At 48.5% G+C, this 17,918-nt stretch overlaps 1 protein-coding gene and 1 long non-coding RNA gene across 2 annotated transcripts in view; both read left to right on the top strand.

Annotated features, from left to right (window-relative positions):
• The window catches only part of LOC148654365 (uncharacterized), a 140,445-nt gene that overhangs the window by 75,802 nt on the left and 46,725 nt on the right, over window positions 1-17,918 (top strand). The gene's annotated exons all lie outside the window — the stretch shown is intronic.
• LOC148654371 (uncharacterized) lies at window positions 27-17,702 on the top strand. Its single transcript, XM_088646590.1, has 5 exons — window positions 27-73; window positions 330-572; window positions 8,131-10,039; window positions 10,779-15,770; window positions 16,438-17,702. The coding sequence occupies exons 1-5, from the start codon at window positions 27-29 to the stop codon at window positions 16,453-16,455; spliced, it is 7,209 nt and encodes a 2,402-aa protein (XP_088502716.1). The 3' UTR covers window positions 16,456-17,702.

Below are 17,918 nucleotides of genomic sequence, written 5' to 3' on the forward strand. Positions count from 1 at the left end.
TCAAGCCCTACGGTGTGGTGGGAAACATGGCTCGTATCGTGGACAACCCGGAAGATGAGGAGGCCTATGTGGTGTCACACTCCTGTCCCTACTTTGCTGTCCTTCCGGTGTCTCTCTCTCTGGGGCTGTATATTTCCAGGTCACTTATTCTGCTTCGCTCAGCGTTGACGTTCGGATGTCCTGAGACCCGCCTAGCACCCAAGTCGCCCCACATCCGCTGCCTGAGGGCACAGGTTTCTATACGACTCCTGAACTGCTGAACCCCTTTCCCCTGCTACACATCTGGGTCTTTTTCCACTCTCCTGCCTCTCCACGGTTCGTCCCTCCAGACATCCGGGACACGTGGATCTGGTGGGGGGGGTCGCCCTGGACGCTGTTGGGGGGTACTTGTCCCGAGAGGTTACAGAGAAAACGATCGAGTACGAGATCGAGAAAGGCAGGCTGGGAAACAAGATCGGGAGGCAGGCCGCGAGGGAAGTGACCGACCTCTCGGAAAAGATGAACGAGATCCATCGGAGTCGGGACCTGGGCAGGAAGCCGCACGTGATGACGCAGCTGGACGAGATCCTCCAGTCAGGACAGGAGGCTCTTCTGTACACAGAGGGTGGTGGGGGTGGGGAACAAGCTGCCCAGCCCTGTGGTTGAAGCCGATACCCTGGCTTCTCTCCAGACACAGCTGGGTGAGCTCCTCCAGTCAGGACAGGAGGGTCTACTGTACACAGAGGGGGGTGGGGGTGGGGAACAAGCTGCCCAGCCCTGTGGTTGAAGCCGACACCCTGGCTTCTCTCCAGACACAGCTGGGTGAGTTCCTCCGATCGGGACGGGAGGTACTTCTTTTACACAGAGGGTGGTGGTGGTGGGAAACAAGCTGCCCAGGTGTGTTGTTGGAGCTGATACCCTGGCTTCTCTCCAGACAGGTGAGCTCCTCCAGTCAGGACAGGAGGGGCGTCTTTACACAGAGGGTGGTGGGGGTGGGGAACAAGCTGCCCAGCCCTGTGGTTGAAGCCGATACCCTGGCTTCTCTCCAGACACAGCTGGGTGAGCTCCTCCAGTCAGGACAGGAGGGGCGCCTTTACACAGAGGGGGTTGGGGGTGGGGAACAAGCTGCCCAGCCCTGTGGTTGAAGCCGATACCCTGGCTTCTCTCCAGACACAGCTGGACGAGATCCTCCAGTCAGGACAGGAGGTGGCTCATTTTGTCTCTCAAGTTTTCTGTCCGAGCGAGCCAGTTCTCATTGAGCGATCATAAATAAACATTAAGAATGGCAGCTGTGCTTCTGATTGGTTTTTTGGTTTTTAACTGATAGACATACCAGTTAAAACAGCAGAAAATATTTTCATAGCTCATAACATTTTCAGCAAAGACTCAGATGTTTCGCAAAATTAAATCCTGGAACAAGTAAAGGTTTGGTCTCTGCTGAAGAGAGAAGAGAGGAAACACAACATTTCGGCTGTGGAGTCCTCTTCCAGTGTCACCGTGGAATAAATGCACTAAACCTTTACTTGTTCCAGTGCAGCCTACGCCTGCTGACGCAGCTCCCTGCTTGAACTAATTATCGAATCATGTACGTCAAGATATTTGAAGCTTTTAATTAACTTTGATATTTGAATTGTGATTTAGTTTTAAAAGTCTTTAAAAATGACTAATATATATAGCAGTGTTACGACATACAGTGCCTTGCAAAAGTTGTCACGCTTCTTTGCAGCTTATTTTTGGTTTTTGACTTTCTTTAAGGTCTGCTGACAAATGGCTCATTTTGCCTTAAAAAGTTTTCTGTCGGAACGAGCCAGTTCTCATTGCGTGATCATAAACATTAAAAATGGCAGCTGTGCTCCTGATTGGCCCAGAAAGGGGGGCGGGGAAAGGGGGAGTTTTGAAATGCGGCGATCTGATTGGACACGGGGTTTTGCTAACGCAGGTGTGGCCTTCAGGGTGACCAATAAAAGCTGAGGAGCATCAGCATTTCAACCCAGATGCTGGGTCTGGTGTCAGCCCACAGCTCCATTCGACTGAAACCCCGGGTTTAACTGGCAAAGTATCAGCTGGAGCTTCTGAATTGTGTTTGGCTGTGGACACGTCGTTGATTTTACTGGGCACATAAACATTCATACCTTCGGTGAACCGTCTTCGAAGAGGCGAATTCGTCAAAGGCCTTTCTTCAAGACGGGAAACAGTCCACACTGAAACACGACTTCATTGTCCTGCAGGAACGGAGAGCAGGTCTTAATTGGAGTTTAATCCAGGCGATCAGCTTAGACACCGCACCACACGAGAGCAGTAAAAACCAAGGTGAGGGAGGTCTTGACTGCTGAGATCAAAGCTCTCAGACTGGCAGTAGATTTGGGATCTAGAGCCAGTAGATTAGCTCCGTATGGAAGCCCGTTTCCGCCAGGGAGTAAAAAAAAAACACGCGCTATGGTAACTCAGAATTGCGACTTCGAAATAGCCCAAATTTCACTGTCTGTCCTTGTGTTACTGTAACGGATTGGGGTTCTAGGGCTGGTGCCCTCGCCGCCCCCACCCTACTTCGTGCCTCCCTGCAATGGGCTCGAACCCATTTCGATTTCGATTTAGAGGAAGACATAGTGTAAGCCTCTCTTGGGGTGTGTGTTTAGTGCTGAAGAGTTTACTAGTGAAGGGTTTAATATTGAAGAAAGGGACAGTACAGAGTTTAGTGCTGAAGAGTTTACTAGTGAAGGGTTTAATATTGAAGAGAGGGACAGTACAGAGTTTAGTGCTGAAGAGTTTACTAGTGAAGGGTTTAATATTGAAGAGAGGGACAGTACAGAGTTTAGTGCTGAAGAGTTTACTAGTGAAGGGTTTAATATTGAAGAGAGGGACAGTACAGAGTTTAGTGCTGAAGAGTTTACTAGTGAAGGGTTTAATATTGAAGAGAGGGACAGTACAGAGTTTAGTGCTGAAGAGTTTACTAGTGAAGGGTTTAATATTGAAGAGAGGGACAGTACAGAGTTTAGTGCTGAAGAGTTTACTAGTGAAGGGTTTAATATTGAAGAGAGGGACAGTACAGAGTTCAGTGCTGAAGAGTTTACTAGTGAAGGGTTAAACTCGCCCCCCGGGGGAGGTGTCCGCTTACTTTCAGTTTCGGAATGAGCAGCTGATCAGGCCACAGCTGACCGGATCCAGTTCAGAGACGCCTGGTTCTTCCACACAGACGGGTCTCAGTTCACGACCAGTAATCAGGCAGCACCCGACACGCACCGCCGCCTCTCTCTCTCCCCGGTACTGACGAGACACCGACACCCGCTCGAAGCCACTGGGTATGAAGTCGGGGTGTTCAGTTTTAATTGGGAAGTCGCTTGGCTTCTCCGCCTGGGTGCCTTTTTTCTGCATTTTTCGAGGGATGAGTCCTTGTCTCTTGCGGTCGGTGCGGTGCGCTCTTTCCCTCCGCGGAGGCGAGAATTTCGGGGCGGCGGAGCCCCGCTGGAGAGGCTCTCGCCTCACTGTGACACTGGAGCTGCAGATGGAATCGGATGGGGGTTGAAAGTCGGTCGTTCACCCTTCATTCCGTTTCACTGTTTCGCAAAGTAAAAATTATGGAAGCTCGTTTCCGCCAGGGAGTATCTCAGAATTCCGACTTTATATCTCGACTTCGAAATAGCCATATTTCATTGTCTGTCCTTTTGTTATTGTAACGGATTCGGGTTCTAGGGCTTGTGCCCTCGCCGCTCCCACCCTAGTTCGTGCCTCGCTGCACTGGCTCACTTTCTTTAAGAACACTTTCTTTAACCCCTGCCGCCAGCATCCCTGTTATGCGCAGGGGAGGGTGGTGTACTGCAACCAGATCGTGCAACCTGGATGTCGGCCGTTCCGTTACACTATTTTCATGAATCGTACAGGATCATAGGATCTATAAGCCTGAAGACTTGTCCTGTACAGTGCCCTGATAAAAATCAAATTAATTACACTAATTTTTATAGAATCCCATTTCCGCCAGTGAGGCTTCCATAGTACCCGGATGGAATAGTGCACGGTGGGCTTTTTAAAATAGTTTTTATTTACGTAGACAGAATATGAAATAAGATACAGAAATAGGCACTTCACATCCAGAAGAATTCACAATTATAAAAGCTGAAACATACTTTTTACGTATTTCCATTGTATGTCCTTTTTTACTTAAAAAAGAAGGTCTTCTTTAGCTCAGCTGGCAAGAGGTTCGAGCCAGTGCAGGGAGGCACGAACTAGGGTGGGAGCGGCGAGGGCACAATCCCCTGAACCTGAATCCGTTACAATAACAAAAGGACAGACAATGGAATACGGCTATTTCGAAGTCACAAATGTGAGATGCTAAGTCGCAATTCTGAGATGCTAAGTCGCAATTCTGAGATAGCATAGCGCGTTTGTTTTTTCCTCCCTGGCGGAAATGGGCTTCCATTGCTGTAGATTAAATGAATCGCTTTGAAACATCTAAATTCGGAATTCTGAGTTGCTAAGTCGGAATTCTGAGTTGCTAAGTCTGTAAGATTAATTTCATAAAAAGCAATAGAGACGTTATCGGGGTTTTTAAAAATGTTTACAATTATTAGCTCATACACGAAGGGAGGTTCTGTTGTCTTGTGTGAACTGCAACAGCACTGGGAGAACCACAGTGTCACGCCCTCTGCAGCCAGAGGGCGCTCCTTCTCTGTCCTGTCCCTAGTTTCCGGTCTGCTGTCCTTCCTGTCCCTCTCTTTCCCTTGGGCTATATATTTCCGGGTCTTGCACTCTGTCCGGGCTCAGCTTTGACGTTCGGATGTCCTGAGACCCGCCTAGCACCAGGGCGCCCCACGTCCGCTCCCTGAGGGCATAGGTTTCTATACGGCATTCCTGAACTCTTTGCACTATGAGCCCGGGCCTTTTTCCTGTCTCGCCGCTACGCATATGGGTCTTTTCCGCTCTCCTGCTCCCCACGGTTAGTCCCTTTGGACGTCAGTGACAGAATGCTGAGCCACCTACTGACCCCGCGAGCGGTGTTTTTTTTTGTCTTGCCGCAGTTTTTTTTTCTTGTTCTCTGGGCTGTTTTTTTTTTCAGTTCCTCTATTCTTATCACTGGATATCACTCCGATCTTCCGTGCCTGTGAGCGGGTCCTGCACCTGGCTTTCCTCGGGTAGATCACTCCGATATCAGTGATTGAATGTTGAGCTGGCTTGCCTATTCTTATTACTGGATATCACTCCGAGCTTCTGTGTCTGGAGCGGGTTCTCGTGCCTGGCTCTTCCTGGTCTGGCTCTCTCCGATATCAGTGATAGAATGGTAAGCTTTCTGCCGTTCCTCCATTCTTTTCGCTGGATATCACTCCGGGCATCTGTGTCTGTGAGCGGACTTGGGTCTGGCTTTCCTCAGGTTGTCCACTCTGATATCAGCGTTAGAATGTGTACGTGCCATTTGCCCAGTCTGCGGTATTTTTCCCCGGGGTTTTTGTGTTTTTTTCTTGTTTTTTGCCTTTTGTTTTGATTTTTTTTCTTCCTGGTTTCCCCTCCTTTTTGGTCCCCCCTGCTCTCTGTGTCTCGGAACTTTGGTTCCTATCTGTCTTGTGTGGTTTGTCTCCCTGGTCTTTCCCAGGTTTTTGTTTGTTTGTGTTTGTGCTTGTGTACTTTTTTTGTTTTAAGTCTCTGGAGCTCTTCTCTACCCCCCCCTTCCTCCTCCCAATAAAGGTTTATACCCCGGAGGAAGGGGTAGCTCTCAGCCGTGGATTCCCGGAGGTTTCCTTTCAGTTAAATTAGGTTTTTCCTCCCCCCAGTGCTGGGCAGCTTATTTATTTGTATGGGTGTCGGGAGCCGCCCATGAAGGGGGGGGGGCTGTCACGCCCTCTGCAGCCAGAGGGCGCTCCTTCTCTGTCCTGTCCCTAGTTTCCGGTCTGCTGTCCTTCCTGTCCCTCTCTTTCCCTTGGGCTATATATTTCCGGGTCTTGCACTCTGTCCGGGCTCAGCTTTGACGTTCGGATGTCCTGAGACCCGCCTAGCACCAGGGCGCCCCACGTCCGCTCCCTGAGGGCATAGGTTTCTATACGGCATTCCTGAACTCTTTGCACTATGAGCCCGGGCCTTTTTCCCGTCTCGCCGCTACGCATATGGGTCTTTTCCGCTCTCCTGCTCCCCACGGTTTGTCCCTTTGGACGTCAGTGACACACAGTCCTGTAGTATCCAGTCAGTTTGTGTGTATTAACCCCTCTCTCTCTCAGTGCAGTGTTAAAGTACTGGAGTGTCCAGTCAGTGTGTCTGTATGAACCCCTCTCTCTCTCAGTGCAGTGTTAATGTACTGGAGTGTCCAGTCAGTGTGTCTGTATGAACCCCTCTCTCTCTCAGTGCAGTGTTAATGTACTGGAGTGTCCAGTCAGTGTGTCTGTATGAACCCCTCTCTCTCTCAGTGCAGTGTTAATGTACTGGAGTGTCCAGTCAGTGTGTCTGTATGAACCCCTCTCTCTCTCAGTGCAGTGTTAATGTACTGGAGTGTCCAGTCAGTGTGTCTGTATGAACCCCTCTCTCTCAGTGCAGTGTTAATGTACTGGAGTGTCCAGTCAGTGTGTCTGTATGAACCCCTCTCTCTCAGTGCAGTGTTAATGTACTGGAGTGTCCGGTCAGTGTCTGTATTAACCCCTCTCTCTCTCAGTGCAGTGTTAATGTACTGGAGTGTCCAGTCAGTGTGTCTGTATGAACCCCTCTCTCTCTCAGTGCAGTGTTAATGTACTGGAGTGTCCAGTCAGTGTGTGTGTATTAATCCCTCTCTCTCTCAGTGCAGTGTTAATGTACTGGAGTGTCCAGTCAGTGTGTCTGTATGAACCCCTCTCTCTCTCAGTGCAGTGTTAATGTACTGGAATGTCCAGTCAGTGTGTGTGTATTAACCCCTCTCTCTCAGTGCAGTGTTAATGTACTGGAGTGTCCAGTCAGTGTGTCTGTATGAACCCCTCTCTCTCTCAGTGCAGTGTTCATGTACTGGAGTGTCCAGTCAGTGTGTCTGTATGAACCCCTCTCTCTCTCAGTGCAGTGTTAATGTACTGGAGTGTCCAGTCAGTGTGTCTGTATGAACCCCTCTCTCTCTCAGTGCAGTGTTCATGTACTGGAGTGTAGCTATTATGCTATTGTGACGGGAAAGTGAATATTTAAGACCGATACAAAAAAATAATAAAAAAGTCAATATAGTATACATATGTTTACATTTTCTTAAGAGTAAGAGCTTATTTAAGATAATCAAAAATATATATATATTAGACATAGTGGCTTTAGAAACCTAAGATATTTATAAGCAAATTAAGCGGGGTTAGAGGAGTCATTTGAATGTAAGCTGCATTAATAACCAGGCCTGCGCTGAACATCCACCCAAAACACTACTTCTGTGACAAACCACACCTTTCTCACAGACCCCCTGCTAAACTCTGACGCGGCGGGGTGGGTCGTTTTTAAAAAGACCGCGCGAGAGTGGACATGAAAGCAGACACTGCTGATGGTAGCGTTTCGGGAAGCCCTCTCACAGTTTTCAATGAAAAGGGTGAGACAACAGGATGCCAAACAGACCAATAGTGAAACAGAGGCCTGGGTGAGATGCATTATCACAGTGAGTCTGCGCTGCTCATCCACAGAATACTTGCTCTTTGCGTATGTCATGTCATTTATGAGGTTATTCAAGCAACGCATGAAGCAAATATGATGTCATTTTTACTTTACTGAATGCAAGCAGCTTAAAAAATCAACAGTTAAAAGTCAACACCCCAATAAAAGTCAAATGGGACTGCGCATGTTAAATATTCTGAATCTCTATTCTCAATAACAGCTTAAATACTTCAGGAGGGAGCTTGACTGTTCTGTTATTCTTAAGTGAACAATACAAAGTCAATTTAAACAGCATGAATTCATTAAAACATGATGGGTGATTTCCGTTTTGAATCTTGCCCTTGCTGCTTGTGTCTTCCAGGTGCTGCCCCTCCTTCCCAGCTAAAACTCAACCAGTCACAGACCAGCTCACAAAATGGGAGGCCATACATCTTCACTTTGTTCCATATGTCAAACAGATATGTATTATGGCTACAAACTACTTGACTCTGTTTTCAAGGCGTATGGTCAATTATTACCTGATAGTCCACATGCAGAAATAGATGACAGGCTTAAATCAGGCAAGTGTGGAAGGTGTTATGAAAGGTACTTGAGAGACAAGGAGAGAGACAAGGAAATGAGGGAGCAGGAGGAGAGGACAAATATGGCAGAGGAGAGAAGAAAGCATGCAGAGGAGAGGAGAAAGATGGCAGAGGAGAGAAGAAAGCATGCAGAGAAAGAGAGACAGTGGGAGGAGGAAAAGAAACAGATGGTGAGGAGAAGGCTAGAGGGAACTCGAGAGGAGACGGCCAGGAGGTGTGCTCAGGAGAGACGGAGGAGAGCAGAGGAGATCCAGCAACGTCATGGTCAAGTGGTGAGAGAGGTGTTTCAGGGACGGCGAGAAACCCTGAACGCTGGTGATTCAGATTCAGACAAAGGGCTACTGAACATCCTGTCCAGACAACTTGGAATCCCTGAGGCCGAGATCGATCTCAGGAAACTGTCCCCCCAGCAGGTCCTCTCTCTGTCCCTCAGTCTCCAGGAGCTGCTGTTTGATGACTGGGTCGACCACACCCCACTAGAAGACACCCTGCTTCACACCCAGGTCCTGATCACAGAGCTGTGCATGATAGTGCTGGATACCAGTGAGGATGGCTCGCTGGAGACTGCTGCTGACCAGCTACAGCTCATAGTGGAGACACTGGTCAGGGTGGTGAGAGAGGGAGAGGGACAGTGTCTGTACTTCACACAGGCCCTGTTCTTGACTTACACTCAGCTCCTGGAAACCTGCACTGAGACCCAGCTCACCACACTCTCCATCGCTGTGGCGTGGACCCAAGGGGACATTTCCACCGAGCAGCTCTTCCTCCTGAAGGTCCTGGAGCTGCTGCTCAGAGCCATGGAGGAGAGGAACGGGACAGCTGTGACAGGAGAGGTGAGGGGTGAGGAGGAGAAGTGTCTGGAGCTGATCCTGGACGCTCTGGTTCAGACATCTGAAGGAGGTGCCTTCTGCAGGCTGACAGCCTCGCTCCTGGGACTCCTGGGAACTGGCCGCTGGACTTGTACAGAGGTGCTCAGACTGTTAGACACACTTGTTCAGAAACCGTTAACCCCCGAGGATCTGCTGAGGATCACCGACCTGGTGAAAGGGAATGACCTTTCACCTTTCTGGACAGGCAGCGAGGGCTGCTCTCTGGACTCTTTGCTGGAATCTGAACACCCCGATACTGAATTTCGCAAGACCTTTGAGGAGAAGCTTCGGAGAGAAGGTGATAGGATACTGGAGTCTCATGTTTCACGACTGCGAGAGTCAGGATGCATCGATGCTGCGACTGCAGAAGTAGTGAAAGGCGTGGTGGGTGCCACCCAGAGGGAATTTGAGGACAATCTAAATGAAATCGAAGACAATGAGAATGAGGCTAAATTGCTCCACAGTGTTTTTAAAGGGTCCCTTAAAGGAATCAGGATGGAGGCAGCAGAGCTGGAGAGAGTCCTGTCAGCCCTGAGCAGAGCTGTGTTCCAGACCCAGGGCTACTGGCCCACAGTGGCTCAACTGGTCAGCTGGTGTGTGCTGGCAGTCTCTGGCACGGACAGACCACATGCTGTCATACCTCTACAGATCGACCCCTGTGTGGTGGCCATGTACGCAGCACTGAAGGTCCTACAGGGTGAGAGGGTGGGTGTGGTGCTGCGATCTGCCTCCTCACAGGACCACAGACCCCAGAACTGGACTAGTTTCTTCCAGCTGTTTGGAATCACGGTCAATATGAGCTGTGAGGAGGTGCTAGATGAAGATTTCCAAGATGACATTGTCTATGGCACTGTGGAGACTTCTTTCATGAGATTCCTTCAGCAGGGTCCAGATGTGAAAACGACAGGGTCTTCACCTCAGCCTCGACACTTTATACTAGACCAGGATGTGTCTAAGCAGGACCTCCAATTCCGCAGGATGTCCACAGGCTCAGAGCTCATGAAGAACATGGCTACCATTCTGACAACTCTGCTGCAGCCCAGCGTAAACTCAACAGAGAGAAAAACTCCAAACTTAAATCTCATTATGACTGTCTTCCACACTTTCTCAGTCCTGGATCACAGCTGCAGCTCAAGCACATGTAAAGAAAGGCTTACTGGAGTCTGCCTAGAACTGTCACACAGGGAAATTACAAAGGACGAGATATATGTCCTGAGGTTTCTGGAAACTGTCATGATTTCTGTCTGTAACCTGGAAGACAAACAGCACTCCACACTGATAGCTAGACAGTGTTTTGACCTACTGACTACCTATGCAATAACCTTCTGTCCTGGGGAGGACTGGAAAACGTGTCTCTGGAAACTCCTTGACCTGGTGAGACAAGGACTTTGGACACCAGCAGAGATCACAGACTTCTTTTATTGTCTGGTAAAGAAATTCAGAGAAGAAAAATGTACAACAGGCATAGCTGATGTAAAAATTCACAGTCAATATGATAATGACAACAGAAATGTAAATTTAAGCTCTCAGTTCAGTAAAGCAAATAATGCTGCTAATGCTCAGAATAAGAGAGACATAGCCTTTGAATTCAGTGATGACTTTTGTGAACCAAATGACAGGAACACCAAGACTGAGAGCAAAACTGTCCTCAGCAGAGAGAGTCAGCGCGGTGGTGTTCTCATCTCAATCATGAAAGTGTTACAAATGGTGGAAATGCATCGTTTGTCTCCCAGATTCAGGGACAGACACGACTACACCCTAACCCAGCTGCTGGTTCACCCAGAGGGACGCACAGGAGTGGAGGACGTTTTATGGATTGTTTGGCATCGCCATCGATAGCAACACCGACAAAACCACGGACAAGAGCAGGAAGGAGTGCTACCAGTGCGATGTGGTCTACGGCACAGCAGACAGCTTTGCGGCAGACTGCCTGCGCCAGAGTTTCGAGACGAAAGACATTCGGCCCAGACGGCAGTTCCAATGCGCCATCGTGGACGAGGTGGACTCACTCCCGCTGGACAAGGGGGTGCAAATGACCTACCTGTCCACAGACATGGCTCCCATGCAGCACCTCAACATTGTCTTGGCCATGATCTGGAGCATCGTCAGCCAACACGGCTTTGTGGCCACGGAGAATGGGCCGATGGTCCGAGGGCCTGTCCTGCCTTTCAACAAAGCTCTGTTTGACTCCATAGACATGGAAGGAGTGGAACCAGCTGCCATTCTGAAGATGGCAGAAGAAGAGGTTCTGATTCAAAAGGGTTTTACCAGCAGCTATGACAAACTTGAGACCACTGAGACATCATCCGAGGATCCAAATATAGGAATCCTTAAAGAAAAGCTAAGGACTGTGTCCCAGGACGACATGGTCCAGATATTCCAGATAGCCCATGAATACTTCCCATACCGTTTCACCACCTATACCCAGGATAAGACCGGGATCCTGCGTCTCTGCTCCCACGGCAATACTTCTGAAGGTGAAGATCTACCTGAGGTCTCCTTTTTGCTTCTGGAGGAGGGTCTCTGCTGTGGGCTGTACGACAAAGAGGAGCCCCTCTGGGAAGCTGTGGAGGAGAACGTTAGAAACCACTTGTTCTTCACTTCTGGCCAGACGGTAGAAAAGCAAGAACAGAAAACCTGTGTCCCAGGCTTCTTGCGAGAGCTGGTGGAGAAGAAGCTCAGTGTGTGGATCCAGAACGCTTTCCTGGCCCTTAAGGTACAGGAGGGCCAGGAGTACATCGTGGAGGACAGCCGTGTCCTTCCGGTGGATTTCGGCTCCACGGGTGTTGTGGAAAAGAACAAGAAATGGGGGAACGGCCTGCAGCAGTTCCTGGAGATGAAGCACCAGACCACACTGAGCTGCATGTCCCTCGTCACCAACTTCCTGTCCAATGTAGCCTTCTTCAGGAAGTATGAAGGCCAGATCTTTGGGACAACAGGGACTCTGGGAACACAGGAGGAGACCGAGCTGCTGAGGAAGCTCTATCCTGGCCTCTCCACCTGCAGGATTCCCCCCTTCAATGGGAAGAAGCTGTACGAGGTGGAGGGAGTAATTGAGAAAGACGTGGATGAATGGAGGAGGAAGATATGCTCTTCTGTTCTGCAGCAGACTAAGCCTGCCGCCCCCTGCACAGCAGGACGGGCTGCACTAGTGATCTGTGAGACAATCAAACAAGCAGAGGACATCCACAGAGCTCTCTCTGAACAACTGAAGGAGGAAGAGGGAAAAGAGCACCTAAAGCTCTACGTCAACAGCAACACGGATAACTCCAGCATCACGGACAAGGCTCTTCGGCCTGGAGATGTGATTGTGGCCACTAACCTGGCTGGCCGAGGCACAGACCTCAAAGTCACAGACGAGGTGAATGAGGCTGGAGGGCTGTTTGTAGTTCTCACTTTCCTCCCACAAAACGCCAGAGTGGAGTTGCAGGCATTCGGCCGCACGGCGAGGAAGGGCAACCCTGGATCGGCCCAGCTCCTCCTCTGCTCGGCTCATCTTCAGGAGCCAGTGAAATCGGCCCCAGCGCTGCAGCAAGCCAGGGAGGCCCGAAACCAGCTGGCCAGAGACCGGGTGTCTCGTGTGCTACAGGATGACATCCCTGAGCTCTCACTGCGGGAGGAGCTCTTCTCCGAGTACTGCAAGCACCTGCAGGACATCTACAGCAGCTTCCCTGAGTCCGAGAGCCGCAGGGTGATGGTGGCTGTGCTGAATGAGTACTGGGGGATATGGCTGCTGAACAAGACAGAGGAAATGTCAGCTCCGGACATGTCAGCTCTGGACCGGCTCAGACGAGACCTGAGAGAGAAAATGAAAGAAGCAGAACAAAAATGCCAAACCAACCAGTCTCCTTCTTCCAGCATCTACCAGTACATCAAGTTCGGGAACAAGCTGCTCTATGAGAAAAAGTGGGAAGAGAGCTCTGAGCTCTTCAGTAAAGCCATAGAGCTGGACAGCTCCTGGGCTGCCATCGCCCTCTATAAACGTGCCTACTGTACTTTGAAGAAACAAGACCAAGATTACTTTAGAAGGGCGAAAGAAGACTTGGAGAAAGCCCTGCACTCTGTGGAGCTCTTTACAGAGCAGTGTCTTACAACCCTGCAGCTGGTGAAACTCTCTGAGAAAGACTCTGGACAGAGCACCACTGCATTCCAGAGACAGACACAGGTCAGGATTCAGGTGCTCAGCAATGTTCGCATAAATATCAAAGAAGCAATGGAGAAACTGACAGAAATAGAACAGAAAAAGAGAGACATTCTTATAGAAGAGAGCTCCATCTTCTCCCTGGTGAAGGATCCAGAGTCTGACGTCCATGAGGAGCTGTACCGGGTCTACCAGCTGGGCCTGGAGCTGGTCTTCTCTGTGAAGGAGAAGCCCCGGTTCTGCTGGGAAGGACTGATAGTCTTTCTTCTAGGAGTGGCACAGATTGCACTTGGTATTGTTCTGATTTTGACGACTACCGGAATCCTGCTTACTGTGGGTTCTGCTCTGATTAGTGAGGGGATATCAGACTGCATTACTGGAACTACAGCCATGGTGACAGGCGAGTTCAGCTGGACCTCCTGGATTATTGGCAAAGCAGTATCCCTGGCTGTGTCACTCGTTGGGTATGGACTCGGAAAGCTGCTTTCCAAGGGTATGTCAGCCTGCAAGGCGGGGGTTCGGGGCTTGAACAAGCTGAAGTCCCTGCCCAAGTTCATCTCCAGGCAGTGTAAAGGAGGCATGACGGGAATCATGAAGGAAAATCTGAAAAATGCACTGAAGTATGCTGGAAAGGAGGTTGTGCAGCAAACTATAATGTGTGGTGTGAGCAAAGCAGAAGAAATAGCAATTGATCGGATATGTGGCCAAATAAGACATCACATCCAAGAGAAAGTATTCGAAACAGTTGAGAACAATATAGCCAGTGACCCACTAGGCCCCCTGGTGGACAGTGTGGTGGTCTCACATATCACTGAAAATGAAGATCTCGGACTCCTCCTGGCTGATGAAGAGAACAGGAGAGAGTTACTGGGCATTTTCCAGACAGCGTGCGGGACAGTGCTTGAGTCACACTGCTCTGGGCTGGGCTGGCAACAGCAGCTGAACACCTCCATTCACAACATCGTGAATAAAGCCAAGCACGGGAACAATGCGACAGCGAACAGTGTCCTGACTCTAATCCGGGCTGCTCACATGGCCGTTCTCTGTGGAGACGCAGTTCTTTCAGCGATGGACCTCTGCAGGGAATTCAACAGCCAATATTGTGAGGAACTCGAGAAAACTTTGAAAAGGTTGAAGAAGAACGTGGAGAAAGAAGGGCTCTCCGATGGTGATGAAGCCAATCTGGCTTCTTTTAAAACGGAGATAACCAAGATGATCTCTTCAGCGCTGGGTGACGCTATTTTTCAGATAGTTCACCAGAAATTCTCCAGCCACATGGTCAGTCTCGCCCAAGAACAGATTAACGGAAAGATTGGCCAATTGGTAAGCAGTACTCTGAAGACAAGCAGAACCCGAGAGAAGCTGGAAGCGGGCCTGCACACCAGCTACATCGCCAGTGCCCCAGAGTCACACAGACATGCCACAGAAGAGGACTTGATTGGCGTGACCGCCTATGCTATGAAAATGACACAGCGCACTGCTGATGGTCCAAGTAACAGCGCTGAGAGCAACAGCCTGGCCACACTGCTGGAAGCCAAGCTCCTGGCTGAGAGCAGCAGCAAGACTGTGGTCATTTACACTGAGAACAGTAGAGGAAAGCGCAGCAAGATGACTGTGGTGCATCCGAATAAATCCACAGAGGGCACCGTGGAGCTGCTCTACCACCCCAAGAGTGACCGCTGCCCCAACGGCCACTACGAGGCCCTGATCAACGGCCGGGTGGTGGAAGTGAGCGGACAGAGGAACAACTGCCTTTATGTGGCGTTCGCTCGCAGCCAGCAGACGACTGCTTCTTCAGACACCATCTCCTCTGTGGCTGCCGGGCTGCGGGAGAAGGCAGTCCAGATGAGCCTGAGTGATCCAGGAAAGTGGGCCCCGCTCATCAAACGCAAGGAGAGAGTTCTGAACATCCGAGGGGGCGGCTGGTTCATGGCTGAGGGAGGTGGTGAATATGTCAAGGAGACACAGGAGGAGCTTGAGAAACACACTGGTCGGGTTGGCAAATACAAAGATAATCAGAATTACCTTCATGAGAACGGAATAGGCAAGTTCATGAATGCTGACCACCAGCCTGCCGTTGACAGCGTCGTTGAGGCCTATTTTAAGAATCCTGAAAGTCCGCTGGTCAAAGGCTTGATTCACATGTGGACTGATGGGAAATACCAACTGAATAACCCCCCAGACAAAAATAAATTTAGGAGTCAGATGCATTCCCATGGAAGGAATCTGCCCACTGTCCTTGTGCCCAGAGATCTACACAGAGCCTTCCCAACAACCTGCAGTAAAGAGTTCAGACAAGCAGTGGCAGAATACATCAGCAAGGATGATGTGGAAGGCTTTCTGAAAATGGCTATACTGGGTGCTGCCCCGAAATCTATCTATGGGAAGAGTGGAAATGGACAGAATACAAATTTGGGAAATCGAAGAGTTTCTATCTATACAAACAAATTTCAACAGGCATCTCTGCAAGTAATAGAGGTTTATAGACAAAAGCTTCAGGAAAGCAATTTCATGGATAGTAATCAATTAGAAAAAAGTTTTGAAAGGGCAGAGCATTGGGTTAACAACAAACAGTACAATGACCAAAACGATCGTCATGTTCAACAGACCCAGAAAATTCTGAACAAGAGAAAGGTAAGTCCCTGCCATTCTTTAATGGTGTCTAAGTTATGCACTGAAATATCTTTTGTACACAACCATATACTGCGCTCCTTAGAGGTTTACAGGACTTTTGTGAAGCCTAAGCGAATACAGCAACACGTTATGATTTAAAAATGTTCTGAAATCATGTTTAATTTCAAATCAAACTGAATTGTTAACACATTACTATGATGTTCCATTGACTGAAGTGTACAAGTCCTGCAATGGCTCCCGGTTCAGGCTGTAGTCTATTATGTAGGATGTCGTTAAGGGTCTCTGACTTGTGTAAGTGTATAGAGATACAATCCTGACTTGAGCCCAGCGTTTCCAGGAGCCAAGAGTTCTGATAAATTTGTCAGACGGAATAAATTTTGAATATCTTCTTTATTCAGAAATAACAAACTGGAGGTTCAGTAGCTCAGGTAAAGGCAGCTGAAGTTGTGGCATCCAAAGACTTCTACTGAGCCACTGCCAGTTACAATGTGAGAATTAATGCCAGGCTTTGCTTTTCACAGTTCTCACGGACGAGTCCTTATACTAAGAGAGCATCTGACATTCCTTGCACTTATTTACTTCTCATGAAGTCCCGTTATCAATGGACCTGTTCGAGGCAACACTCTGGCTGTCACAACTGATCATACCTTTTTAATTATTCTTCCAGGCACACAACAATAAATGAACAAGGACACCATCTGGGTAAGTGTTAGTGGTGCTCGTGTGCCTACATGGAGGGTATTGGGCTGGTAGTGAAACTCACCGCAGGTCATCAAGGAATTTGATAAGAGAGCACTGCCCTTTCTCCATTTTTCCTGGTGCTGGACATCGCCGAGTCCACTAACGTATACAACACTATTATAGATTATGTGTAAAAAAAAACAAACATTTTATTTAAGTTGAAGGCCTCCTGTTATTTGTAATCGACTATTAAAAATGCAATATTTTGAAAATATCACACCCCGCACAAAGTTCAACTTGAACCCCAGTTTAAGACTTTCACTGATTTAATTTTAAAAAAATTAAGTCAATTAATACCTTACGATCCTCAGAGACATTGTGTGTCCTTGCTGACAGAGTGAAGGTATAATTGTAAAGTTTACCTTAGTATACCTAGGGGAGTTGTAAGTTAATGTCAGTACAGAAACACACAACGTAAGGTCATGTGAAGAGCACAGAGAGACATCAAGGAAGGAGTACAACAACAAGAAGAGGACAAGAACAGAGAGAAGAGTTGGAACTTGAAGCTTGTGCCAGGCGAGAGCCCCTACTTCGTGATCATCCAAACAAAACCTGACCAGAGCTCAGTATCTGAACCTCGCTAGGGAGAGCGTGCTTTTCTGTGTTTTTTTGGGAACGTGTTTTTTTTGGGGTAAAAGATAAATCAGTTAAGGACGTCTTTCCTGCTTAGGGTGCATTTCTGGACTAGGGAGACAGGCTCCCAGTTATTTTGTAGTATTCGGGGAGCAGAGAGATTTAACTGCGGGTTGTATCGCATTTATTTAGAAAGGCATCTTCTCCCTTATTCGGCCTCTGGTAGAAGTCTGGGGGGTTTTCTGGGTGATGAGAATGTTAAGCCCCTGAAACGCCTTGTTTGTACAGTTTGTAAGCGTGGAAACTTGCACGTTTTGTTGTGCGTCGTGCAGTTTGAGTCTCGTCATTGTGGTAAACACGCTTATCAGAATCCAGTTGTGCCTGGATTCTCGGTCAATCCCTGATTTTCACTCATTTTGTAACCCCCGCCATTTGTAACAATATTTATATTTTGCATTCAATAAGCTGGTACAACAAAATTTTAAGTAATGAATGGCGACTTAAGATTACTTACTAGTAACTTGTAAATCGAAGAAGGCTCCACAACCGAAACGTTGCGTTTTCTTTCTTCTCTTTTCAGCCGGGAATAAACCTGTTACATGTTCTTCTTATAAATTAGCCCAGTTTGTTTTGTTTTTTTTTGCACGTGTCATTTTGTTATTGAAGTTCCATCTTTCGGCTATTTTATCACAAAGACCAATCCTTTCCCCCCCGGACCCGTGTTAATAAAGAAGACACCAGGAGGAGCAGGGTTGTTTTGAACATTATCAGAGGACAGTTAAGAAAAACCGTCTTTCTAGATCCTACATCCTAAATAGTAAGTTCATTATATGT

The sequence above is a fragment of the Lepisosteus platostomus genome, chromosome 9 (genome assembly GCF_059453375.1).
Source record: "Lepisosteus platostomus isolate fLepPlt1 chromosome 9, fLepPlt1.hap1, whole genome shotgun sequence".
Lineage (NCBI taxonomy): Eukaryota > Metazoa > Chordata > Actinopteri > Semionotiformes > Lepisosteidae > Lepisosteus > Lepisosteus platostomus.

Bases quoted from the DNA above. Each gene is read 5' to 3' on its own strand.
- LOC148654371 (XM_088646590.1), top strand. From the start codon at position 27: ATGGCTCGTATCGTGGACAACCCGGAAGATGAGGAGGCCTATGTGGT. The intron at 74-329 runs GTCACACTCCTG...TCGTCCCTCCAG, and splicing joins GATGAGGAGGCCTATGTGGT to ACATCCGGGACACGTGGATC. The intron at 10,040-10,778 runs GTAAACTCAACA...TGGTTCACCCAG, and splicing joins CAACTCTGCTGCAGCCCAGC to AGGGACGCACAGGAGTGGAG.